We start from the raw sequence: 26,040 nt of genomic DNA, 5'->3' as shown, positions 1-26,040 counted from the left end.
AATAACAAACTCAAATCATTGTACAAAAAGACAGTTGTCGTAATAGTTACCTAGAGGAGCATTATGTGTGTGGAACATGTAAATAGACTGATGACAAAGTGGAAGCACCTGAAGAAACTCAAGCTGCTACTTAGCATGTCTTTTTAGTTTTTAATACTCATGAAGCTAAAATTGATGGGTAGAAGTACCTATATTACAATAGTTTCAGAAAAGCAACGATATGACTAAAGCAGAAAATTCAGTCTTCAATCACAAGAACTATACCAGAAAATCAACCATATTGTTGTAGATAGTTGTCCAATCTTGTCAAAATTGCATAATATCAATTAACAGAGATGAAATATATGTTTTACCACTCAATTTGACTAAGAAGAGAACTTATATTACTGCATTTTCTTTAGGGGGTAGACGAAATCAAATTCCCACATGTATATAAATGAATTTGAATCACACAGTTGGAGCCAGTAAGCACCCATAACATAATTATTAGTGAAAGAATGTACAAGATCAGTTTGGAAACACAAGCATTTGGAAAAACACAAGTATATCTGTATCAAATAGTGGAAAAACAACAATTCTGGATACCTCTACAGATCTTCCCATCTTTGCAGGGCAAACCAAGTCTCCATCCATTATTATATAGGTTACAATCTGAGAAAAAGAAACATATTATATCCGTTACTCTAACAATAAGGCTACAAGCTACCATCATGAAGCAAGAAACAAAAATTTCAAAACAGAACCAAGTTAGAAGGTTGTGCTACCAACAATATAGATAAAAAAATAAAAAAAACAAATCAAAATAAAACCAAGCACCTAAAATAAAACCATAGACAAGCAAAAACTGCAACAAATAAACCTATATGTAATGTACAATTACAAGATGATATAGTTAATTACACTAACCTGGTGACACAATGTGAAGCTTTAATCCTGATGTCAGGATTACTATTTTCTTTGTCAATTTTCATCATTGCCGCTTGGTCGTGGTAGTTTATCTTGTAACCATATGGTTTGCACACTAATTCATGCATCAGTCAGCATTTGGAACATGTGTTGCAGCTTCGATTCAGAAACCTAAGCTAATATATGAACATGAAAATATAGTTAAGGTAAAACACTATCAATCAAGAGAGGTAAATCTAGCATTCCAGATCCTCGAACCCAAATTAAAGGATCACGAACTCCAGAAATATCATCAATTTGATACAACTTAAGTAACAATAAAAATGACTTTGAGTTTTAGCAGCATCTTATAACTTAATTCTGATGTATAACAGTAAGTTTTCTTTGATTTTGTAGACTAAGGTTCATTAGAATCATTACCAACAGTTCCCCTCGTTGGTCCTTGTTTTAAATGTTGACTAAGGTTCATTAGAATCGACTGATCCTTGGTATGAAATTAAGAGAACTAGAATATGGGGGAAATATTCTGATATTATAAAATGCAATTATTCACAGAGAAGTTATACACATAATGATGCTCACATTTAACCCAGAGCTTCATACTCCATGATTAAAGGACTCTGAACATTATAAATAAGGTATATCGGCCAATAAACTCCTTGAGCCTGTTTCAATGGCTCAATGATGCTTACATTAATGACCTCTAAACAGGAATGCCATTCTTTCCTACCGTCAATGATATGAAATTCATAAAGCTAGATAATTTGTACTCTATTAGAAATGAACTATCTAGTTCAAGAGAAATATTCAAAGAAAGTTGGATACAAGCACTAACATCAGTAAATGCAAAAAATTTATTATCAAAATTAGTGGTTGCACTGAGCTTATGAAAAACACTAGAGTTAAGCAACAAACAATTTATAAATATATGTAAGAGACATATGTAACTACCTTGATTCCAAATTACATTGCATGAGAGAACCCTTATCACAGCATTGGTCTTCATATGCTGAGATCATCCTAAACAGAAATATTAAAAGAAAATGATTGAGAAAAGCTAGATCTGCAGGACGGTATGCAAGCATCACTACTTGTGCAATTGTTATTATCACCATGTTTGCTAGCAATTGCAGCAATACCAGTGAAACCTAATGATAAACTTTATTATCAAAACAAAACCAAACGGAATGGAAGTGCACCCAATGATAAAGTTTGTATAATATATATATATATATAATACAGGCGGGTTCTGAAGCGGACGTCCGCACTTCGCTAAAGTGCAGACGCCGGCGCTGCAGCCCAGCTCAGGTGTCGACGGCGGCGCGAATCGGACCGGAAGGAGGCTGGAAGCATCCCAGATGGCTTCTGGGCACCGTTCGAGGTCGGAGGAGGTCGGGGTTGCCGGTTTCTAGGCAGCCACCTCACCTGCAACTGCAGGTTCTGTGCAGCACGGGAAAACCCGTCGCCGGCAACTCCACACGACCGCAGACCCCTCCACAAGACCCCTGGCCTCCCTCTGGCAAGCCGCGCAGCGCCATCGTGGCCTGAGTTGGGCTGCAGCGCGGTCGTCCGCACTTTAGCTGCCTTAAAGCAAGTACGGTTCAGGTTCAGGTTGACAGATTCAGTCCGTCCATTGGTTTAAGCTAGTTAGATACCTTAACAAATATCAATTTAGCTGAAAATTTGCAGAGGTGATCTATACACTAGTCCTAAAAACTGAACGGTCGAGATGTGGATATGCGACCGAAAAGTGACCCAAAACTCGAACTGCACACGTTAATTTCAAAGCGGAACTCCGATCTGGATAGGATCTGTATATGTATGTATGTGTGTGTGTGTGTGTGTACATATATATATGTGCGTGTGAGTGTATACACATCCTATCCAGAGCAATGCTTCGCTTTGAAATTTCAAAGCGATGTTAAAGTTTAGGGTCACTTTCCAGTCTCATATCCACATCTCGACCGTTCAGTTTTTAGGTACTAATGTATAGATCATCTTTGAAAATTTTAGCGAAATTGATGATCTATAAGGTATCTAACTCGTTTAAACCAATGGACGAACTAAATCTGTCCAACCTGAACCGTACTAACTTTAAGGAAGTTTTTAATGCCTTAACGACCATCAATTTGACTGAAATTTTGGAGAGATAATCTATATATTACAACCTAAAAACTGAACGGTCGAGATGTGGATATGAGACCAAAAAGTGACCATAAACCCTAACCTCACTCTGAAATTTCAGAGCAAGGCATCGCTCTGGATAGGATCTGTGTATATATATATATATATATATTATTTATTTATATAGTCATTCTAGTGAGGATCTTTTTTTTTGCCTTTTTAAGGGATCCGTTGTGGGACCCACTTTTGGACCTTATTTCGGCATCTCTGATCGGAGTAATATTTTCTATGTTTTTAGTATCATTTTCCCTACATTTTACTTAGTTATCCCTTTAACAATGTCATTTCTAACTTACTTTGTTGTATTTAGGTAGAAATAAACTTCAAACGCAGGAAATGAGCTAAAAAGATGCAGAAATGAAGAAATGGAGTTTTCCTGGTCCAACTAGGAATCCCAGTCAAAGCAGGAATCCTGATGAAGCTAGGAAACCTGAAGGCATTAGGAGACCACATGGCTTGAAGATGATGTGGGAGATATTATGTGTGATTAAATCTGATTTTTGCATGGGAAATGTTGGAGATAATGTGAAAATCAAGGAGATTACGTTGAGAAAATCTTGGGAGAGTTTCATGGGATTGTGCAACAAGAAAAGGCTCAAAACAAGTCCAGATTCGTTCCTTAATTCCCTGAAGATATGTTGGCTGAAATTAAATATGCAATTTTAATGTGAAAATCAAGAGAAAATCAAGGATAGAACATTAAGGGTAAAGCCATGGAGAGATTTAAGGGAGAAAAGGTCCAAAATGCATCCAGATATATTGTCTAGGTTCATGCCTAGATATTTGGCCGAAAATTAAGAGAAAAATCAGAAAATAATCATGCAAAAATAATCTCCCTAAATCAAGGTGTTAAATTGGAGGCTTCTCATTGGTTGAGTGACATGGCAGAACTGACGTGGCATTATTTGATTGGTTAATGCTGTGTGGATCAATCTTGAAGACTTGGAGACTAAGTTGCCATCCTCCTATAAATAGGAGCATAAAAAACGACCACTGGACACATTCTCTCATTAAAAATATCATCAAACCCTGAATCAAATACACAATCCTTCCCTTTTCTCTCTCAAAATTTCATCATCCTCTCTTCAAGTCAAGAAGTCGTGATCAAGCTCCATCAACATCTCCTTGTCGTGGTCCTCATCTTGCCTCCACCACCTTTGAAGCTTTCTTGCATTCTTGAGATCATCAAAAGTGTAACCATGTCCTTTTCTAGTTTAATTTCGGTTTTCTTTTCTTGTAATTGAAAACAGATTTTTGTTTTGTTATTTTGGATGTTTCGAATTCTTGTTAGATTAAAGTTTGGATGTTAAAGATTGATTTCCAATAACCATGAAGGATGTTTTGTTTTAGGTTTTTCAGATTATAATTTTCAGTTTCATATATGTCATGATTGTTTGTTGATTTTGAGCTTCAATCCCACCTTTTATGTGATTATGTTCTTTGGTGTGCAACTTAGAATTATAAGCATATAATTGCATCCAAATTAAGATATGCTAGTGTTCTAGATCTTAATTGCTAAGTGGAAAACCTATAATTCCTTAGGTAAATCGAATAATGAGCTTTGCATGATAAGATTAGCGTTCTAACTTGTCGTCTTTGCTTAAATCAATCAAACTTCCACATGTTCTTAATGCGTTAATTGTGTTTTATTGGGGAATTGATCACTCACTAGCTTTGCATGATTAATAGAGTTAATTATGGTTCGTTCATCTAGTTAATCTAATTAAGGGAAGTAATAAGAACTTATGCATGCGTTCATGATTTGTTCTTGATTGATTTCTTTCTATGATATGTTTGATTCGAAATTATCTTTGATAATCTGCTTAATGTGTTAATGGTTGTTAATTATATCTCTACTTCCTCCATTCATCTACTTCTACTTTGATTCAGGTTTGTTTGATCACTTGTATAATATTTAGTAGTTAGATTTAGACACAAACTTTCGAAATCCCCTCTTAATTCTTTGTACTTTTCGTAGATATTGTATTTCTATAATTAATATTCTTTTTATGATGTATAAATGACAGGAGCACCCTCAATCCCAGGATAGAACAACGATCCCTACTTGCTATATACTAACAGCTGTCAACAGGGTTAATTTTGAGAACTCATTTCGAGTTCATCAATCTCGACCGTTCAGTTTTTAGGACCTAATGTATAGATCATTTCTGTAAATTTTCAGCCAAATTGATGATCATTAAGGCATCAACTAGATTAAATCAATGGACGAACTAATCTGTCCAACCTGAACCGTTCGTATTCATAATTGTAAATCGCAGTTATGAATGCCTTAATGAGTATCAATTTTGCCGAAATTTTACAGAGATGATCTACTCATATATAGCTAAAAGCTGAACGGTTAAGATGTGAATATGTGATCAAAAAGTGAGTCTAATGAGTGATCCCTTAAAATGGTCAAAAAAGAGATCTCTCAATAGAAGAGCCGTGTGTGTGTGTGTGTCTATATGTATGTGTGTGTGTATGTGTGTAATATATTTTAGAAGCTACATATAATGAATGCGTTGTTAGTCCAGTTGGTAAGAATACTGCACAATTCTTCCGTGTTCAAATCACCGAGAAGACCTTCTTGATTTTTTTTTTTTACCTTTCTATTTAATTGAAACTGATGTGTTACATTTTTAGTCAATTGTTGTATTACATACGAACTTGCCTTGTATTGTTCATGTCGATTGATGCAAAATTATTTTTTTGGATAAGGTTTACTCTATCAAAATTTAACCACTATTTTTTTCATATACAACCAATTTTTTTTCCCTTAAATACATTTTTTTCCCACCAAAACCTACAATGACAAAATAATTAGTTCATCGCTAAATGTATAAAGGGCGAGGAATCATTCGTCACTGAAATGAAACTTTTAGCGAGGAATGCTTACATTTGTCACTATTAAATTTGGCAGGTCTTATACAATTTTGCGCCAAACTAATAACGACCAAATCGTTATTTTCTCGCTAATTTTTTTCATTTTTACGAGAAAATGGTTTCTCGCAAAACTTGAACTTTTAACGAGGAAACCATAATTTTGTCGCCATTGAATTTGGCGGGTCTGACACAATTTTCCACCAAACTAATAATGAGGAAAGTGTAATTTTCTCACTAATTGCCTCTTTTGACAAGAAAATTATTTCTCGCAAAACACTGATTTTTAGCGAAGAAACCATAGTTTGGTCATCGTTGAATTTGGCGGGCTTTACATAATTTTTCGCCAAATAAATAATGACGAAATCTTTATTTTCTCGCTAATTACTTCTTCTGATGAGGAAATAGTTCATCGTAAAACATGGACTTTTAGCGAGGAAACCATAATTTTGTCATCGTTGAATTTGGCGGGTTTTACATAATTTTCCGCCAAACAAATAACAAGGAAAATGTATTTCCCTAGCTAATTGCTTCTTTTGACGAGGAAATAGTTCCTCATAAAACATGGACTGTTAGCGAGGTAACCATAGTTTTGTCGTCGTTGAATTTGGTGGGTTTTACATAATTTTTCGCCAAACAAATAACGAGGAAAATGCCTCGCTAAATGTTTCTTTTGACGAGGAAATAGTTCCTCACAAAACATGGACTGTTAGCGAGGAAACCGTAGTTTTGTTGTCGTTGAATTTGGCGGGTTTTACATAATTTTCAGCCAAATTTATAATGAGAAAATCATCAATTTCTCATTGAATGTCTTTTTCGAGATGAAAAATTTCCTCACTGAAGTCTCCTATTTCCTCGCTAATAACATGATGATTTAGGAGACCAATTTATGGTCACTTTTAGTGATGAACTGAAATATTCCTTGTAAAAAGTGGTGTATAGTGAGGAATATATGTTTCTCGCAGAAAACCTAATGACATTTAGTGAGGAAAATAAATTTCTGGCAAAAAACTTAGTCGCTAAAAAGACTTTCTGCTGTAGTGTGAGCTACCACCAGCGCTGCAGTCGCCTCTTCCTCCTCTACCTCCTTGTGGTAACATCTCGATCATCCCCTCTCAAAGTCTACGCAGCGGTGCACGGAGGACCCAATCCAAGAGCCTGATTTGAGTCAAGGCCGATATCTCGAGTTTCCGGCCACCAATCTTCAAGATTCTTGGCTCTGTGAACTCGCCTCAACCTCATGAGCATGCTCCAAGAAGGATGGCACCTGGAATGATCGGTTTCATGCTCTTCGGAGCTTCTCCGGTTTCTAGAAATTTTCCGGCCACCTCGACTGGTTTTGGGTAATTTCAATCCCTTCCTGTCATTTCCAGCTTACATGCTAGTTAGGAAAGTTGTTCAACTCGATGAAACGAAGATGACCAGCTTGGCCCCGACCCTATTGGCGGTGGTCGGCGGCGGCTCTGCCTCTAACTCCGGCGGCCTTTTCCTGAAAGGGCAGTTTATGCCCATTTTTATGTTCTACATGTTGATACGATCATGTCAATGTACAATGCATATTTTTGGAGATCGCATGATTAAGTTATGAATTTTAGCGTTTAAGGGTTTTCGATTTGTTTATGTTTTCAATCCGTGAGGATCCAGCTGCTCAATCGACTTGTAGTTTTGATGTGTTGATCATATAAGTATTCCAAAGACCTCGGGTGGTCTCGGATGAAGTTTCACCTCAATCGGCATTACTTTCGGAATTTTAGGGCAAATGGGAGTTCGAAATATAATCATTTTCGATTTGTGGACTAAGTTAAGATCGTATTATACTTAGGTGATTGACAGATCGTATTTGAGCTCTTATCTGCGGTGAGAAGACGCAGTAGGAATTAGAGGTGAGTAAATCTCACGTGGTTCATTTACTAACCGAATTATTCAATAGTTGGAATTGATTGATAATTGTAAATCATTTTCGAAAATAAAGATTTGTTTGAAATAATATGAACTCGATCGACTACGGTTCATAGGGCTACGGCTAACAGGTAAAAAACTGAATTTAAGTATAAAATGAATTTCTTGGTTTTAATATGTATGAACTATAGTTGGTATTAGTGGCCATTCCTGCGTGAATGACTACGTATTTATATATATATATATATATATATTTACGTGGAATATATATATCTGGATGGTGTGGCATTGTGATATGTAGACTGTTGGTGATTTCATTCACATTATTGAATTGAATTTTTACTTATGCCGGAAATATATTTGTTGTTTTATATTATTGAAAGAGTGATTTGGAGTTGTGTTGTGACATTTTTGAGTTGGGTGGGATTTCTTTAAATGTCTTGTTCTGAGGGCCAAGTGGTCCAAAGTATGAAGGTTACAGTGGTAAACCTGGGTTATGTTCTGAGGGCCAAATGGTCCAAAGTCCGAAGGTTACAGTGGTAAACCTGGGTTATGTTCTGAGGGCCAAATGGTCCAAAGTCCGAAGGTTACAGTGGTAAACCTGGGTTATGTTCTGAGGGCCAAATGTCCAAAGTCCAAAGGTTATAGTGGTAAACCTGGGTTTTGTTCTGAGGGCCGAAAGGTCTGAAGTCCTAAGGTTACAGTGGTAAACCTGGGTGTAAAGATATCGGATGCTTGCACCTTGGCCAAGGTGGCAGGTTACGATACAGTTAGAGCTCTAGTCTGTTTGCAGTTGTACTTCTTGGGGGATAACTTTGTGTTATGGCACTCAAGAGTACATGTTTTTAAAAGAGAGTTTCAAGTGTGTGCTTTCTTTTGTTGTCTGAGGAGGGACTTGATTTTCATATTATGCTGTGAGTTGTGATAATATGATTTATTGGGAGTTGATGGGTGATCATCGACTTTAGTTTGGAGTCGATGGGTGATCATTGATTTTAGTGTGAGTTGTTTGACTTCTTTATAGATTTCCTTTTCATTCTAATGGTTGATTTTAAGTGTAATCTCCTGAACTAAACTATATGCATGAGTTGCTATAATTTGAATTGTGTAACTTTTGGTGATCTTCTAAACTAAATTTCTACGCAGGGATTACTAATTTTTACCTAGTGTGATTGTATGTTTGGTTTTGTTTTGTGGAGTTAAATATTGTTGCTTTAATTAATCTCACGAGTTGAGAAATTATAAGCATGCGTGACGTGAGTCATTTTAACTGAGTTTACTCACACGAGCTTGCAAAGGCTTACCGAGTTTGTTGTTTCAACCCGCTGCACTATTCTATGGTGTAGGGTTTATTATGCAGACTAGAATATCGATTATTCATTATCAAAGCTGTGGTGTACATTCGGTAGAGTGGACATGGAAGGGTACTCTTAGTTTTAAGTCTTCCGTTGTGTAGTGAGTTGTGGTGGGTGTGTTTACTTATTGAATTGTCATCCAGTTTAATTTATAAAATATCTGTAATGTAATATGTGACTAAAGAATGAGTCGGTATTGACATTGTGAGCTCAGTTTGTTTAGTTGCTTAATTTAAATGAAAAAAATTTATATGTGTTTTTATTGTGCTTGTTAAGTTATCGCTTTTCGGATTTGAATTTATTTATTCAAAATTCGGGGCGTGACACTTTTAATGTCAGCAACCTGATTCATTACCAATTCATAAAGCATTAATTCACATTCATCCTTTTACTCATCACTACTTCAATCTCAACTTAACAATTAAACTCATATATAAACTTGTCCATAAACACACACTAGAAAAAGCCCCCGCGCGATGCTGTGGGTTTATTTTTTCCTTCTCTCAAATCTGGTCGTCATAGTCACAATTATAAGCTAAGAAATGTTAAACTGAAAAAAAATGTAGGCCCGCGCAATGCCGCGTTTTTTCTCTTGCTAAGTTTTATACATTCATAGTTTGTGGAATATATTTTACAGTTATATTACAAAAGTGGAAATATTAAGTAGAATCTGGTATCTTAATCTAGTTACAAAAACATCTTCTCAAAAAAAAAAATCTAGTTACAAAAACCAAAGCTGTTTTGCTATACAAAATTGGTTAGTGGCAACAAAAATAGCCTACATTTGTAGTTCAACCAACCTATTTACAGTAGGTCCTTTGAGGTGATTCCTCTACAACTAATGTTGGTTGTGACTGGTTATTACTGTAAATCATAACAGCGGAGGGTTAATAGATATTTTAATAAAAATCAGTAGAATTTCTAAGTGTAAACTCCAACATACATAAGAGAATATTTCAATATTTGAACTTGAGATGCAGATAAGGGCAACATATATATCTAGGCAAAATACTTACTTTTTTTTTTTTTTAATAATTCTTGTTAGGTTCTATTGTTTTAGATAAGATACTTATACTTGTTTATATTATGCAGAAAATGGCCGTTTGCTTATCAAGATTTCATCACTTGGGAAAGCTAAAAATGCCTTTGTAGAGATTCCGCTTGATCTCCTTTTGGATTTTCACAGTTAATTTCATCTCCCTGATTTTCAATCTGCAAATGAATAGATGTCTCCTGAATCTTTCCCTTTGCTTCATCTGGACTATGGTCCTTGCAACTTCTATCGTCTGAACTGTTTTCCAGACAATGAGAGAGAAGAAGCTGAGATTCACATAATGTTTTATGTAAATTAATCCCACCAAAACACTCAGATTGAAATAATAGCACATTTCATTATTTTCTAGAAACTCTCACTTTTGAATAAAAGAGTACAATGCAGTTCACCTGCATAATTTAAATATTTCAAAGGAACATTAGCTTTGAACACTTATTCAAACTTCTTTCTAATTACTCGAATAGCTTAGCAGAGCATCTAAACAGATGACATGCACTCAATGACATAAGGACTCGTGAACATCAAAAAGCTAATAGTAGATTAATTTCCCTAAATTTTTATGACTGGAATAAATGCACTGGAAAGATGATTGAGGCTAGCTAATCATTATCATTAATAGAGGCCACGATACCCCCTACGGTAGATAGAAATTAAGCCTACCAATAGTACTATTTGCTCAATATTGGTGCCACATAAAGTGGCATGTATCTTTTCTGCAACTCAATTTCAAAGAAGATTTATTAGTGCCAATCATCACTCAATTAAGTTCTATTGAGCAGAAGCTCACCCAGCAAAGAGCACAAAAAAAAATTGTTATGTGATTGTGAACTCAAATACATCTTGAGCCTCATTAGTGGCTAAACCATTAGTCTAAACCCTTAATGTTTCTGCTTTCTTCAACTCTGAAAAAAGAAAGGGTAGAGAAAGACTTCAGGGTTTTTATATATTCTGACATCAACCCTTTATAGTGGACGTTTAAAGGTCTGTAATCTAACTTTTTCATCTAGTTAGAATATATAAAGGGATGATGTCAGTCAGTTTTATTAGTCAAGAGGAAGAAAAGCAGCAACTAAAGATGGCATTCTTTTGAGTTAGTGGATAGAAAGCTAGCCAAAGAGAGATAGTAGTTTTTTTTTTTTTTCCTTTTTCTTTTTTGTGTATTTACTGCATTACAGGCAAATTCATATGACCACGACCAAAATTAATGTACCATATTGAACCAAATATCTGGCCAGACAGAAATTCATGCATATTCTTTAAGCGCTAGCTAAGTGACCATAACAGATTCTTTAACAGCAAAGGGAACAACAAAAATAGAAAATGTATGATCTTAATTAACAACAAATACAGAAGTGTCAGCAGACCTTAACTATAACTGAATCATTTTTTACAGGCAATGTATGATGTCCATCAACAACTTAAAACATAATATAATTTACACATGAAACAACAAAAAAGAACACCTATTCTTCATTCTTCACAAAAGGAATTTACCTATCATTGAAGATTTTGAATCACTACAAATTGAGTACATTATTTACAATATTCAAGGACACAGTTTGCCAAGATAGAAAAACACACTATTAAAGGTCTAACATGCTTGCTAAAAGATATCAGAACAGAGATGAAACTATTTTATTTGAAGTATTTCCTTGATTGATGCTTTCCTTGACTAAAAAACCGAATGTGGCTCAAACTTGATAAGTAAACAGGCCAACTTAATTGAAACACAGTCCCTTGAAATCAGAGAGAATTAAACTGCATAAATAAGTATGGTTGATATCAATTCATGAATGTGTCAAGACTAATTAGTGAATATGTAAATTCATTGATTTTGAAGTGAGGTAAAAAGAATTGAAAAGGATGCAGTACAAATTTCAAGAACTGAAATATGAGGCTGACAATTTGAGTCTGGAGAATAAATGGGAGAGTTAACTTTACAGATTTCATTAGCCTAAGATTTCTCCAGAAAAAAAAAAAAAAATTGAACTACTGACATTAGCAAATAAATGCCAACATTTATTCTGAATGCCAGTCAAACTAAATTAAGCAACCTATGTTCAAAAACGCTTCATGCTTCATCCCTTTCCTTTAGACAAACCAATAAAAACAAATAACCAACCAAGAAAGGTAGAGCAGCACACACCTCAAACTGAGATTTTGGGGTTGAAAAAAGTATACCATGGCTGTTAGATTTACCTGACCACTTAGCATCTCATACAAAAGTATACCAATGCTCCACCAATCTGCATCTTTGTTGTGGCCTTTAAACAGCAGAATTTCAGGAGCCATGTATATATTCAGTGGTTCTACACATTGAACTCGATCGTCTGATACAGCCAAAAAGAGCAATGAACTTCACAGGCAGGTAAAAATGACAATATTAATTGTCAAAGGAACTTCAAGATAAGTGTCAATAAGGTATACAACATATCAAGAAGAAATGACAACTTGTTCTATGGCAGACATGTACAAAGACATTCTTTTTGTCTTTATTTGAAAGGTGGGTGGGTTATGAATAACGGAAATTCTTCTACCCACCCAGGTGGGTGGTCACCTAATGCGTTGTCAGGAGATCTAGCGTTCTGAGGCGACTACGCGATCTGAGCCATCAGATCAGTTGTTTGTTAACAAAGCCAGTCGCCGTCAGCGCCGTTAACTTGTTTGAACAAAAACACCACAGTCAAAGAGGTAAATGAAACAAAATAGGTATCTATGCTGGAACGAAGAGCTTCCAATTTCACGACAGAAGCTATGAAGGAAGGAAGACAGACGTCCTGCAGTCCTATTTTTCATCTTCTCCGCCATTGCTCGTTGAAGTTTCTGAAGCCAATCAAGACTGTGATCCTCTTCTAGAAGTCGACTCTGAAGCTAGATCGTGCTTGATTTAGAATATGTGGGTTTAGGTTTAGGAATTAAATGGTGGAACGAATTTTATGGGTGAATAGTTGGATTTCTGATTGCAGTTGGAAGAATGTTGAAGAAGGGAATATAGACTTTGAAATCGCAGGATTTGGAGAAGGAAGAAGAAGAATCAGCCAGATCCGAGTCCGTCCAACCACCGACTCAACTCGCATCTCACTCGCTGCTCCTCTCGCTCCCAATATCTTTAAATTTTTAGCTGAAATCGATGCATCTGATTTCGTTTTTGTATGAAAAATCTGCAAGCTAGTTACTGTTGTTGATGATCACTATGTGATCGCGGAAATTTGTAAAGTTGATAAACCAAGGTCAACAAAGGCAAGTGTTGGAGTTGGCGCGGTGGCTAATGCATGATGTGGTGGGGGTGGCAGCTCAGGTTCGAGCCATCTCATCCCTTTTTGGTTTTCACTTTTTTTTCTTTTTTTTTTGGTTCAATTTATAATAAACTGAATTTATTATTTCAAATATTTGGTGGCAATTAGTGACATGAAAATCAAATGGATTTAATTTGAAAAATATAAATAGGGTTTAGGGTTTAGGGTTTAGGGTTTACCGTTGACCACAAAGATCGAGACTCAAACGAAGACGAAAATAGTTGAAATTTTGATCCTGACCATTTCTTCATGTCATGAAAACATCCAATGGCTGAATTTCATGAATTTTATTTGCTCAGCCTTGTTGGTTATGAGATGTATATTTTTCGATACAACTAATAAACAAGTTAGACTACATTAGTAGGCATACAAAGATTTTGTGTAATCCATATAATCGAAATCGAAAATTGATAAATTTGAGATTACTCATATATTTATAGCGTCTTAGTAGGTACCGTGTAAAATTATTAACCCCATCCGCCGTCATTTCAATGTGGAACAAAACGGTCGACCCTTTTTACGCTTATACTTCCCTAAGATGAGCTGAACCACAAGAAACTTGAATTTTCGGAATTTTTAAATTGGTTTACACAGCTCATACCCATGAGAGTGTGAGACCTGACAATTCGAGAAAAGAAGTTTTGGATGAGTGGTTATGTGCATGTTAGTTTTAAGTATATTTAGGGTTTACGGTTGACCACAAAGATCAAGGCCCAAACGAAGACGGAAATAGTTGAAATTTTGATCATAACCATTTCTTCATGTCATGAAAACATCCAACGGCTAAATTTCATGAATTTTATTTCCTCAGCCTTGTTGGTTATGAGATGTATATTTTTCGATACAACTAATAAACAAGTTAGACTACATTAGTAGACATACAACGATTTTGTGTAATCCATATAATCGAAATTGAAAATTGATAAATTTGAGATTATTCATATATTTATAGCGTCTTAGTAGGTACCGTGTAAAATTATTAACTCCATCCGCCGTCATTTCAATGTGGAACAAAACGTTCGGCCCTTTTTACAGTTATACTTTCCTAAGAGGAGCTTAACCACAAGAAACTAGAATTTCCTGAATTTTTAAATTGGTTTATATAGCTCATACCCACGAGAGTGTGAGACCTGACAGTTTGAAAAAAGAAGTTGTGGATGAGTGGTTACGTGCATATTAGTTTTATGTGTATTTAGAGTTTACGGTTGACCACAAAGATCAAGACCCAAACGAAGACGAAAATAAGAACTGTCAACGAAAAGGATAAGAAGAGGACAGTATCTATGTAATCATAGAGTACTACACCCACAAACTGTTGGTCCATTCATTCTAATATAAACAACATGCCACTCTATATCAGAAAGAACATACTAATGTAAACAAACCTGGCAGGCAGCAAGAGTACTACACTCTACACTCAAAAAGGTGTTGGTCTATTCATTCTATGAAAAAATTGGCCAGCATCTTGAAATTCCAAGATCAAACCCTAAACAATAACACACTAATAAGAATTCCCAGAAACAACACAAAAAGCAAATCAACAATTATTCGAATATCAATGCCATAAAGAAAATGAATGCAAAAATTTCTTCACTTTAGGTGTGGCATCCAAAACCACCTGGAGAATTGAACCCCAAGGAACACTCTTTTCAACGTATTGGTTGTTATACTTGAAAACACTCTCTTCCCATAGTTTCCATTTTCAAAACACTTTGTGCAAAGTACAAAATCACCCTACCAATATGAGAATCATAGCAGATACATAAATCAATAAGCTTCAGGACAGAAAACTATGAACAAAATCAGAATGTCTGCCATAATTGGTACAAATCAACTTGTCTTTCTTCAACAACAAAAATAATAGCAGTTGAAAATCTAAACCTATTGATATACCTGCATTTTCCCGGTTAGATGCAGCGGTAAGAGACCATAGAGCAATCTAACCAAAACCCTGTTTCATAACTTACAACTTCAAAGAAATTAATCGTCTAGAGATCTCAAAAAAAGAATCCTTGTCAATATCAAGAGAAGTGATATACATTTATAAAATTATAGTAAAAGAGTTTCAAGACAATTGCGTAAAGTAAGAGTCAATATCAATTTCCAAAGTCCAAACAAACAAAACAGTGAAAAAGCTCCAACCCAGACCACCTTATCAACCTAAATTAAAATGGAAACAGGGAATACTAATGAAGTTGTAAAAATTGCAAGATTATATGCAGATTAGCATCACCTTAAAAACTGGAAACCTTAACTTCTTACGGAATTCCTATATTACTATTTACATTGTCTTAAAGCTTTGTAGTAGTGCTAACCTTGACTCATACTTCTCCCAACTTCAATAGCTATATATAGTACCGAGCAGTTGTGTATCCATTTCAAAATATACCTCAATATTTGAAAGCTCGAAATCAAAAACACATAAACATACACAGCCACCACAAAATTTCTTCACTCTTTCAAAATTGTTCCAGGCCAAAATTTCAAACTTAGTTTGGATGCTTCAAGAAATAAAAAGAAAAGGATTCAAATAAAAAAGCAAACACAGTGTATAACTATAAGTAATGCATCTAAAATAAAAATTACAAAGACTAGACAAATTGCTGCCAAACAAAAACTACGAAGACTAGACCATGGAAACAAAAATATTACACAAGGATACCACAAAGTCTATGAAAACAGTAGCACTAGATAAACTGATAAAGTGATTCCAAAACTGAAAATATGACTACCACAACAACCAAATAAAAACGACCCTGTTTTGGGTATGGGCTCTCACAATAAATTGCTCAAACTGTCATTTAATTAATACTTAAGACCAAGATATAACCTAGACGTCCTTCGACACATGATCTCGCCGCTTACGGTGGCTACGAAACTTTCTTCCGGTTGGTGGAAGAGGAATGTTTTTGAATAGCTCACTTTCACCTATTGGCGGCATCGACGCTCCTGCTGCTGCTCCAATCAATATTTGACGGTGTTCATTCCTTGGATGAAGAACAATTTCAAGTGCCAATCGAGTACGCTGGTCCTCCGAATGAAACTGACACCAAAGTACAAAAAGTAAATATTTAATCAGTCTATTGCATCAAAAAAGTCGTTAGGTAAGTTGCAGTACTAACCGTTGTTGACCACATGCCACGGTAGTACTGCATGTGCCTTATAACAAATACCCCGCTCTCAGACCTTTGTTCATGTGTTGGGTTAAAGTCCGAAAAGTTAAGAGTGAATGATGGAAAGTGATAAAATTTGGAGTTTGACCATGTTGTTTCACTACCAAATACCTTCTGCAACATTGCCATCTGCCCACATTGATATCACATCATAATCATAGACAAATAATGAAATTAATAAAAAGGGGCATTGTCTATGTGGAACTAACCACATCTCTTGCATGATCCATTTGCCTCTCACGTGACCTTACATCAGGGAAGCTGTCCAGCACCTCTGCCTTTTTTTCAGGGAGGTGCATGACTAACAGAATCCAGTGGTCTTCCATATTGTCGTGCAAGGGAATGAATATCTACATCATAGTCCTCAATACGGTAAAAAATATACATTCAACAAAATTTCAGGTATAATGGAACTATGGTTGCAGAAATTTACCTTGGAGCATTGTTGGAGACGGCGATGAAACCTCTTCAGACCACACATCTCAATGGTTGATGTGAGCCACTTAGCATAGCTACATGATTCATCTTTTACCCTCGCTCGTTCCTGCAATATGAAATGATTTGTTAGCCAAACCATGTGGATGCAATGACCTCAAATTTTCTAGCAATGTTTTGGGCAAGAGATGTTCATACCCCAAAAAAGGAAGGGAGAAACCAATGTTCTGACTCCGGCTCATTCAAATACGCCGCAGATATGTTTATGACCTGGTTATAACAACTGGACATTAAATGAGTGTGAAAAAAAATATCTAAACAATTATATGTACAATGGGAAATAGATGAGAGTCTAGCCTTGCAAGATAGTGGAGTTGCTGGAGAGAGACACTGAAATTCCTTTCTAGTAACGGCGTAGTCACCATAACTAGCTACTACTTCACTGCACGAATATTTAAGAGTGTTTAGTTAGGAATATAAATCTGACCCTGTCTTGATTAACTGAAGGCCCCTACTCCTATTTTCAGTTTGATAACATGACCGGGTTCCAACACACACAGATGAACTTAGATATAGTATTATGCTATTAAATCCAATATTAATTTGACAACAGTGGATAAAATTTCATGAATAAAGAGATAACTAGGTTCATATCAGACTAAACTACAATTACAATAACTTAGGAACATATATCAGAGCCTACAATTATAATGATAAGTAATTACACAAAATAATAGGATAATTTTTTACCTCCACTTGTCTTCTCCAATTCCATTCTTCCTAAATAAAAATTTCATGAGATGTGCATTCTCAGGTGTGATGAGACCGCTTATTGCAAAAATTGGGGCTTTGGGTTTACTCCTTTGTTGTTTCCGAGAACGAAGAGTCTTTTGTGGCTGCTGTTTAACCCTCGTAACGAGGTCAGGTTTGTTCTGTGTTCACCAACAAATAGAGTTTGCAAGTTAGAGCGGCGTTGATATGATGGCGGTGACAATATAATTTTCTAATAGTATCACATAATTTTAGTTGAAAAATAACTTAAAAAGAATATAGCATTCTGTACATTAATCAGTTTATCAAGGGGGTGGGAGTGTTCACGAAGCTACCTCATCATGTATGAGTTCCTCATGGGGTCCCTCATCAGCATAGCCATCCAGCACTGGTGACTTGGTCAATTTTTTTAGTGGGTCTTGACTGCTTCTCCCATGTTCACCAAACAAATCCTCATCCATTTGCTCCACAAAGGTTGTACCAACAGTTCGACTCAACAGGTTATGAGTCTTATTGGCCTTTAAACTCACAATTTCGACAACCTCAGAAACAATTTCCTCAATACAATCACCCTTCAATATTTCAAGCATCGCATGTTCTAAGTTAAATACATGTAATCTTAAATCCTCCAACTTGGGTTCCATGCAATCAACTGTGTATGTCAACCTCCCAATTTCTGTTTCTAAACATGCGACATCCAAATTAGCCGAATCCACCAAATGTACCCCTTTTGGTCCTGAGTTGGACTCTTCAAAATTCTTCAGATTATGCTCCTCCATCATGAAGCCCATCACCTGTTCAGTAATTCCAGTGATACATTCTGGTAAAACTCTAATTCACTATTCAATATTTATGATACGCAGGAACAAATATAAACAAAAACAATTGACTATACAAAAATCACAGATGAATAACCTGCTAATGTTGTTCTGGTCCTGAAAGCGCAGCCCCAAAGATCAAATCGCCCAAAACCCAGTAACCCAAATAATGAAATCCTTCACAATTCCGGTGACTCGAACTCACTCGGATTTAATTTACGCCAACTTGCGATTGTTGCCGACGACTATACCATTGACATAGGATCACACCAGACCGACAGAGGGGAATCGGCGGGGCAGTTTTAAAAAGAGGGGAAGGGGACGTCCTGATTCCGGGACGGCGTCGACTTCAAGAAACAGGGGAATCGGCGGAAGGCACAGAAGTGGCCGGAAAGGGGAGGTCCTGATTCGGGAACGGCGGCGTCGACTTCAAGAAACAGGGGAATCGGCGGAAGGCACCGAAGTGGCCGGAAAGGGGAGGTCCTGATTCGGGAACGGCGGCGTCGACTTCAAGAAACCGGGGAATCGGCAAAAGGCACCGAAGTAGCCGGAAAGGGGAGGTCCTGATTCGGGAACGGCGGCGTCGACTTCAAGAAAGAGGAGAATCGGCAGAAGGCACCGATGCTGAGGTTTAATCAGCTTGATTCGATCTCTCCTTCCCAATTTCTGCGTCTCCTCTTCTCATTTGGGTTCTAACCGTTCTATGCGGCTGAAAATTCTCTTATCTGTTTTTGTTTTACGTTATCCCATATATCACGTGCAAGGGTGGGTGTAGTAAAACTTGTTTTACCGTGATCTATACGTTTTTTTGACTTAGAATCCTAACAGCGCGTATATTACACGTACCGTTGGAGACCTTAGGTGAGCACCCACCTGGGTGGGTAGAAGAAGCTCCGTATGAATAATGACAAATGCTGATCACGAACCCAAGTTTTTAGGGTTGGTGATGGAACTGAGAAGAGATTTGATGACAAACCCAAGTTTTTAGGTGGCCCCCTATTCTTCGTCTGCCTCAGACCAGTCCAGCGACGAAGAAGCTGACTTTTCTCTCTTTCTCACTTTCTATCCAACCGAAGCATCAAAGAATCAAAGATAGAACAATAGAACAGATTAAAAGGGAAAAGCAGATGATTGATTATTACCTTTTATGGGTAGATCATCGGTCAAAATCCAGAATCCGCTCACCTAATTACCTTGCTGATGACGAACCCAAGTTTTTAGGGTCGGTGATGAAAGCTGAGAAGATTTGATACAAACCACCCAATAAAAACCTGCAAATTCAAATCCAATACATATCCCACATCAGAATAAGAGAACAATTCAAAATTGAAACAACAAAGTCAAGGTTCAAAAGAAAAAAAAAACTAACAATTGGGAATTTGGGACTGTAATCAAAACCCAAATCCCTCTCCCACTTCTTTCTCTGTGTACCTCTCCGATCACTCGTGATAGAGAGCAACTGGCCTCGTGCTGAGATGATGAGTGTAGTGGCGGATCTAGGATCCGAAACTTGTCTAAGCTAATTAGAAGTACACTAAATTTTTTTTTTTTTGGAGGTTTGGAACCCACATGATAACAGAATTACCAAAAGCAAATCCTAAACAAGATCGCAAGTCTAAAATTTGAACTGATGTACTGGAATATAGAGCAAAGCATGTTAAAACCACACACATCCTAAACAGGATCGCAGGTCTAAAATTTGAACTGATGCGCTAGAATACTTCATAGGAACATACTAAAGGAGTTAACTTGCTGGTGTTTTACACAGTTTATATAAAGATTAAGGTACCGCTCGGTTTATTAAAGATTTTCATCCAATATTTATTGCCTCTACCAAGCATATCATAGTGCATACACTTCTTTGATTACACATTTGAAGAGAAGCGGGGGAACCACAGATTTATATGGAAAACGCTGCACCGTATATTGACAAATTGATCATAACTCAATAGCTATAAAAGTATAGCCTCACACTATGATTTATAACTATAGCATCAATTCACATTACAAATTATGATGATTACCTTAGCAGTAGCTTGAATCTCTATGTCAGTCATATCAAGAGCAAGTGCATAACCTTAAACAATGTGATTGTCACTAATCAGATTCCAACTGAAACAAGATCATCTCTTTAAAATCAAATTAACACAAGAATCAATTGATTAGTAAATACAACAATCAATAAAAGAAATTACCACCAACGTAATCTATGGCCTTGGCCTGAGGAACATCGTGACTCGCGAGCTTTCTTGGATATGATGACAGCAGCTCCACGCCTCCACCTCATGGTCCAATGACTCCAGAGGGTGAGGGATTTTGATGGTGCCTCCGTTTTCCAAGTAAGAAGACGTCTGTTTGAGAAAAAGCACAGGCTCCTTCACGGATCATCCAAATCAAGATTAGAAATTGAGGCAGAAAATGAGATGCAGAAAAGAGTGGAAAGAGAAGAAAAGAGGGTACCTTGGGGACGGCATTGCAGAGTTCTTTGGCGTGGGCGGCGTAGTTTCTTGCGCCACTGACCTTGAGGTCTGAGTAGTGAGCTGCTGTGGGAGTACGCGACCTACAGATAAGTTTTTTTTTTCTTTGGCTAGTATGGGCTGAAGGTAAATATATACATATACTTAAGGGTTTTTGGCCCAAAATATTGTCTAGGCTCCAGCCCATAGAGCCTACCACATGGATCCGCCCCTCCTGATGATGAGGTGAGAATTTTCCTCCGATCTCTCTCTCTATCTCTTCGTGCAAAGCAAAGAAACACACCTTATTTATCTCTCTCTCTTGATCGTTCTTGATAATTGATCTCTCTCTCTGAATTGTTTTGGCAGCAATTGAATGAGAAAGAAGGTTATGGAAGGATGGCGGGCTGTAATTGAGGGAAAAGAGCAAGGCAAAAGCGTCACTCCACTTTGTGCACAATGATGAACATTGATGAACAGTACCGGGGCAACTGAGCTTTAGTATATTGTATAATTTAGACATGTACTTAACAACAATCAAACATATGCAAGAAATCACACATATGCACTGAGAAACCAACTAGATCCTACTACAACCAACTAATAGAGAATGACCTCAGAGTTTATCATTACACATATCCTACTGCTTATAATCAAAACAGAGTTCAAGGTCCTTACCATTTTCAGATTTCAAACTAACCCAGTAACTTTCCCTTCTCCAACTTCTATTATCCAGATACCTCAAGCCTTAACTACTCCAAACTAAACAGCAAGAAATTAGGGTTTTCCAAATCCAAATCAAAGCAGAGACCTCAATCAACAAGATGGGTGGGGGAGGGGTGATGAAAGCAGGCTTATCGGACAAAAAGAATAAATTGGCAGCGTCCCCAATCCCCAAATCCATTTTAACCAGAAAATCAATCAAAACTTAAAACACAATCGATTTCAAAAACATGAAAATTCGAGGCAAGAGATGTAGTGCCCCAGAAATTTGTCATTACTTTTCGAGGATTTTCCGGAATCTAAATTGTGGTTATTGGATGGTTTTGTGGCTTGTGGATGGAGCGGAAGTGTTTTGGACGAATTTTTATTCGAATAATATAGTTTTTTTTTTTTTTTTGGGGGGGGGGGGGGTGCAAAGGTTGACTTTTCATTCGTTGGGTTTCTCTGAAAGCTTCCTTCACGAAAGTCATAGAGCGCGTCGATACGAGTTCATGGACATGCGGAACGGGAAAATCGGAGTTCGTATGAAGAATTATGGTTGTCGAAAAAAGTTTCCATTTTGGTATATATGGGATTTTTCTGGAAAATATTTCTGAAATTCCAACTTTCCATTTCCGAAAATATTTTCTCTCTCTTCTCTCCCGAGCCCGCGTGCTACTGCTTACTTCGCTGACTTCATTCTTCCTTGTTCGGCCGCCTCTAAAAGAGATTCAAAGTGGGTTCTCTTTGCCTCATCCTCCTCTACACGTCTGTGGAAGCCATCGAGCGTGGGTCGAGCTTTGGTGGGCGCTACAAGGCCGAGAAGAAGCCGCGGTGGAGCTGAAATTGCTTTGATCGGAGCCGGCGATTTCGGCCACCTTTGCTGGTGATTCTTGAGGACTTTTGGATCCCAGAGGACATAGAAGCTTTCTCCTAAGGTTGTTTGCAACGATTCAACTTATGGAGATTGAATTTTGGAATTTGGGATTCTAGGGTTCATCGAAATTCAAATCTTTCGAGGTAAATTCTGGCCATTTGGCTTGGATTCAGACTTTGTTATAGCTATGAATGTTGTAATTGGAGTTGAGATGAAGAACTTTGGTGTTGGGTGTTTTGCCAAATTCAAACTTTGGGCCGGCGGTGGCGCCGCCACTGTGGTGGTGTTTTCCGCCAGTTTCTAGCCACCTTATGGATAGTTTATGTCCTTGATTTTGATCTACTCGTCGATACGAGCATTTCGATATACAACACTTAATTTTTGGAGATCGTATGAGCATGTTAGGGTTTTTACGGTTTCGAACCGTTCGATTATTCGATCAGTGAGGATCCGACTATCCGATCGACTTGTGGTTTTGTCACATCAATCGTAGAAGTGTTCTGAAGACTTAGAGAGGTCTCGGATGAGGTTTCGCCTCGATTGGCGTTACTTATGAGGATTTTAGTTCAAAACGAGGGTTTCGAATTTTAATCACTTTGTGATTCATGTACTGAATCAAGACCCTATGTGTTAAGGTGCTTGTTGGACTTCTTGAACGGATTGCGGCGATTGTGCTTACTTTGGTTAACGCGTGATGATGTGGCTAAAATAGTCTCACAATTTAACCCTGCAAAATATAGTTGTCAGTATAGGATAAGTAGGGATCGTTCAGTCCGGGGATTGTAGGGTACACCTACACTAAAAGGTCAATTAACAAATAAAAGAATAAAATGGGGGCTTTTGAAATTTGGTTCTAATCTACTTAAAATAAAAACAAAACAAATAAAATTATCTACAATGATCAACTTCCATAACCTAGACCACTACCACTTGAAAATTACTAAGTGTAAAAACAGAAAATTCATTTCAACATGCTACAAAAATGTGCCCATCTTAAATGCCTAGATAAGAGCTCAAATGGAAAGTCTTAGTGGATCAATCCATTTATCTAATTCATTCTAATGTGGGTTTGGATCGGAAAAGTCCTTACCAAGCCCAATACTACTAATTTTCGAAAACACTTAGCGTAATTCTCTTAACTAGTAGTATTATCTAACCCTCGAATCAACTTACACGTGCAAATTAACCATTAGACATAGAATTTAACACGTAATTTCCAGAATCGATAACCATTGAAACATGATTTTTACCATTTTTTAGAACTAATTGCTACTTGTTTAACTTAGCGCCTTAACAAATAAAAATTAATCTTGGCAAATTAAGCAAACACACAAGAACTCTCACCGTTATTCTAGCATGCAAACTTATTAATCTAACTCTGAAAATTACCTAAACACATAAAAGGGAACAAGATTGTAACATGCATCATAAAAGAATTCTTGAAATTAACTCAATAATAAACTGAAAATCTCAAAAAGATTAATAAAAATATTCTGAAAATTTCATGTCTCCAATTACACAACTCACAAATCCAAACAAACAAAACCGAAACAAAGATTGTAAGTAGAGTCATAGTTACACTTTGAACCTTTCCTTAGCGGCTTGGCAACAAGGTGATGAACTCGTCTCTACTATGGTGGTGAAGCGCCCTTGACTTAGCGCCTAAGAACTTCTTGGATTGATGGAAGGATGGTGGTCACGATCTTGTAGGTGATGGTGGTTTGAGGAGTGAATTGGGTAGAGCTATGGAATAGTCTTTTTGTCTGAAAGTGATAGGCCAGGAAAAGATCTTGGTCAGGAAGTGATGATTTTGGAGTAGATAATGGCTGCTATTTATAGTGGAATTCTCCTCTCTTGTGATGCAATCATGGCGAAGCATCTAGAGGTGATTTCTCCTCCAAATTTGCTTGATTTTCTCTTGACAAAGTCTTGATTTTTCTGATCTCTTTTCCCTTGATATATTCCCTAGATATCTCTAGAGTTAATCATGCAATGCTCCTTCTTTTCCTTGAATAGTGACCAGATACATCCCTTATTCCTTTCCTTTGAATTGCACTAATTTCTTCCAAGAATTGTGCACACAATAAACTCCTACAATCAAGAAAAATCTGAATTTAATTAGAGTTTATAATCAATAAGAAATAAGATAATTAGGAATAAATATTGATTAAAAACACTCCATTTTATTTCCTCGAATTCTTCCTGATTTATGCAAGTTTTCTTCTCTTTTAAGTTTTCCTTGATTTCATCAGTCAAGAGTTTTCAATGGGATGAACTCTTATTAAAATAGGAAAATCAGAAATAGAAAAGTTCAAATGAAGTAAGTTTCCTAAAACAAAATAGGAAATATTTCTTAAAATGAAAGAGGAAAGTTTCTAAAATGACTTTTCCTTAATTTATGCTCATTTCTGCTCTTTTTCACCTCTTTTCTCCATTTCCGACCATGAAGTACCTAAAAACATAAACTATATTATAATTATTAATTTTAAGAGAATAACTTAGCTAAATGAGGGAAAATACATATTAAAAACGTCACACTTTGTGCTCTTATCAAATTCCCCCACACTTAGCTTTTGCTAGTCCCTTAGCAAAATCAAAACAAAAGACTCAACCAAAACAAACACGTCACTACTAGACTCTACACAGTGACACACAAAGACTATATTGTCCTTAACATTTGTCTCATAAATCCTTACTCTCATGGCATCAAAATTAGCACTTAATCAAGAATCAATATTTAGATATTCGAGAGTTAATTGAAGCATATAATCCAGATATAAATAAGTAGGACTTGGTTGTAACAATGGTGATGGGTGGAGCTCAGCATGTTTTAGACAAGTATGATTCATATCCTCACAAGATATATCCACTCTTTCTTCACTCAGATCAAGGCAATGCTTAAAAGCTTATAATCACTCAATTATATGTGAGAGAAAATATTTTGAGGCAATCAAATAGCTCACATATATAAGAAATGAAAAGCACTTTGTGAATATAATTTTTCAAGATCTCATGAAAGATATCAACTACTTGCACAAATGAACCCAAGCCATAGGTTCAACTCTTATAACTCATCTCCACAGATCAAATGCTGTCCCATCTTAAGGATAAAAAAGGTTTTTAAAGGGTTGAAATGGGGCTAAAGGTCAAGGTTTTAAGAAACAAAGGGTAAGAAATTTAACAAAGTGTCCTAAAAACCTAGTAGAGCTCATGTTGATGTAGAGAGACTTCTAG

At 36.6% G+C, this 26,040-nt stretch overlaps 1 protein-coding gene and 3 long non-coding RNA genes across 6 annotated transcripts; all 4 read right to left on the bottom strand.

Annotated features, from left to right (window-relative positions):
- Positions 1 to 519: 519 nt before the first annotated feature.
- LOC121052481 lies at positions 520 to 2,040 on the bottom strand. Its single transcript, XR_005809207.1, has 3 exons — positions 1,858 to 2,040; positions 907 to 1,082; positions 520 to 651 (listed from the first exon to the last, which is right to left on the bottom strand). It is a non-coding gene; the product is annotated as an uncharacterized LOC121052481 (long non-coding RNA).
- Positions 2,041 to 10,220: 8,180 nt separating this feature from the next.
- On the bottom strand, positions 10,221 to 10,669 carry LOC112196314. The gene is made up of 2 exons (XR_002935130.2): positions 10,638 to 10,669; positions 10,221 to 10,544 (listed from the first exon to the last, which is right to left on the bottom strand). It is a non-coding gene; the product is annotated as an uncharacterized LOC112196314 (long non-coding RNA).
- Positions 10,670 to 11,925: 1,256 nt separating this feature from the next.
- LOC112196312 lies at positions 11,926 to 20,231 on the bottom strand. Of its 2 annotated transcripts, none has more exons than XR_002935127.2 (5): positions 20,203 to 20,231; positions 19,914 to 20,042; positions 19,748 to 19,833; positions 12,478 to 12,608; positions 11,926 to 12,036 (listed from the first exon to the last, which is right to left on the bottom strand). It is a non-coding gene; the product is annotated as an uncharacterized LOC112196312 (long non-coding RNA). The 2 variants fall into 2 exon arrangements; XR_002935128.2 differs by having other exon boundaries at positions 20,141 to 20,213.
- On the bottom strand, positions 15,024 to 19,084 carry LOC121053032. Of its 2 annotated transcripts, XR_005810541.1 has the most exons (10): positions 18,869 to 19,084; positions 18,289 to 18,747; positions 17,933 to 18,114; positions 17,540 to 17,624; positions 17,381 to 17,452; positions 17,181 to 17,291; positions 16,957 to 17,097; positions 16,697 to 16,876; positions 15,468 to 16,617; positions 15,024 to 15,060 (listed from the first exon to the last, which is right to left on the bottom strand). XR_005810541.1 is itself a non-coding variant. In XM_040519345.1 (9 exons), exons 2-9 carry the CDS (start codon positions 18,742 to 18,744, stop codon positions 16,405 to 16,407), a joined length of 1,440 nt encoding a protein of 479 aa, XP_040375279.1. In that variant the 5' UTR covers positions 18,745 to 18,747; positions 18,869 to 19,084; the 3' UTR covers positions 15,217 to 16,404. The 2 variants fall into 2 exon arrangements, 1 of the variants encoding a protein (XP_040375279.1); XM_040519345.1 differs by lacking the exon at positions 15,024 to 15,060 and having other exon boundaries at positions 15,217 to 16,617.
- Positions 20,232 to 26,040: the final 5,809 nt, after the last annotated feature.

Source organism: Rosa chinensis, chromosome 4 (genome assembly GCF_002994745.2).
Source record: "Rosa chinensis cultivar Old Blush chromosome 4, RchiOBHm-V2, whole genome shotgun sequence".
Classification (NCBI taxonomy): Eukaryota; Viridiplantae; Streptophyta; class Magnoliopsida; order Rosales; family Rosaceae; genus Rosa; species Rosa chinensis.
Note: the sequence above shows the minus strand (reverse complement) of the source record. Positions and strands in the feature narration are given on the sequence as shown.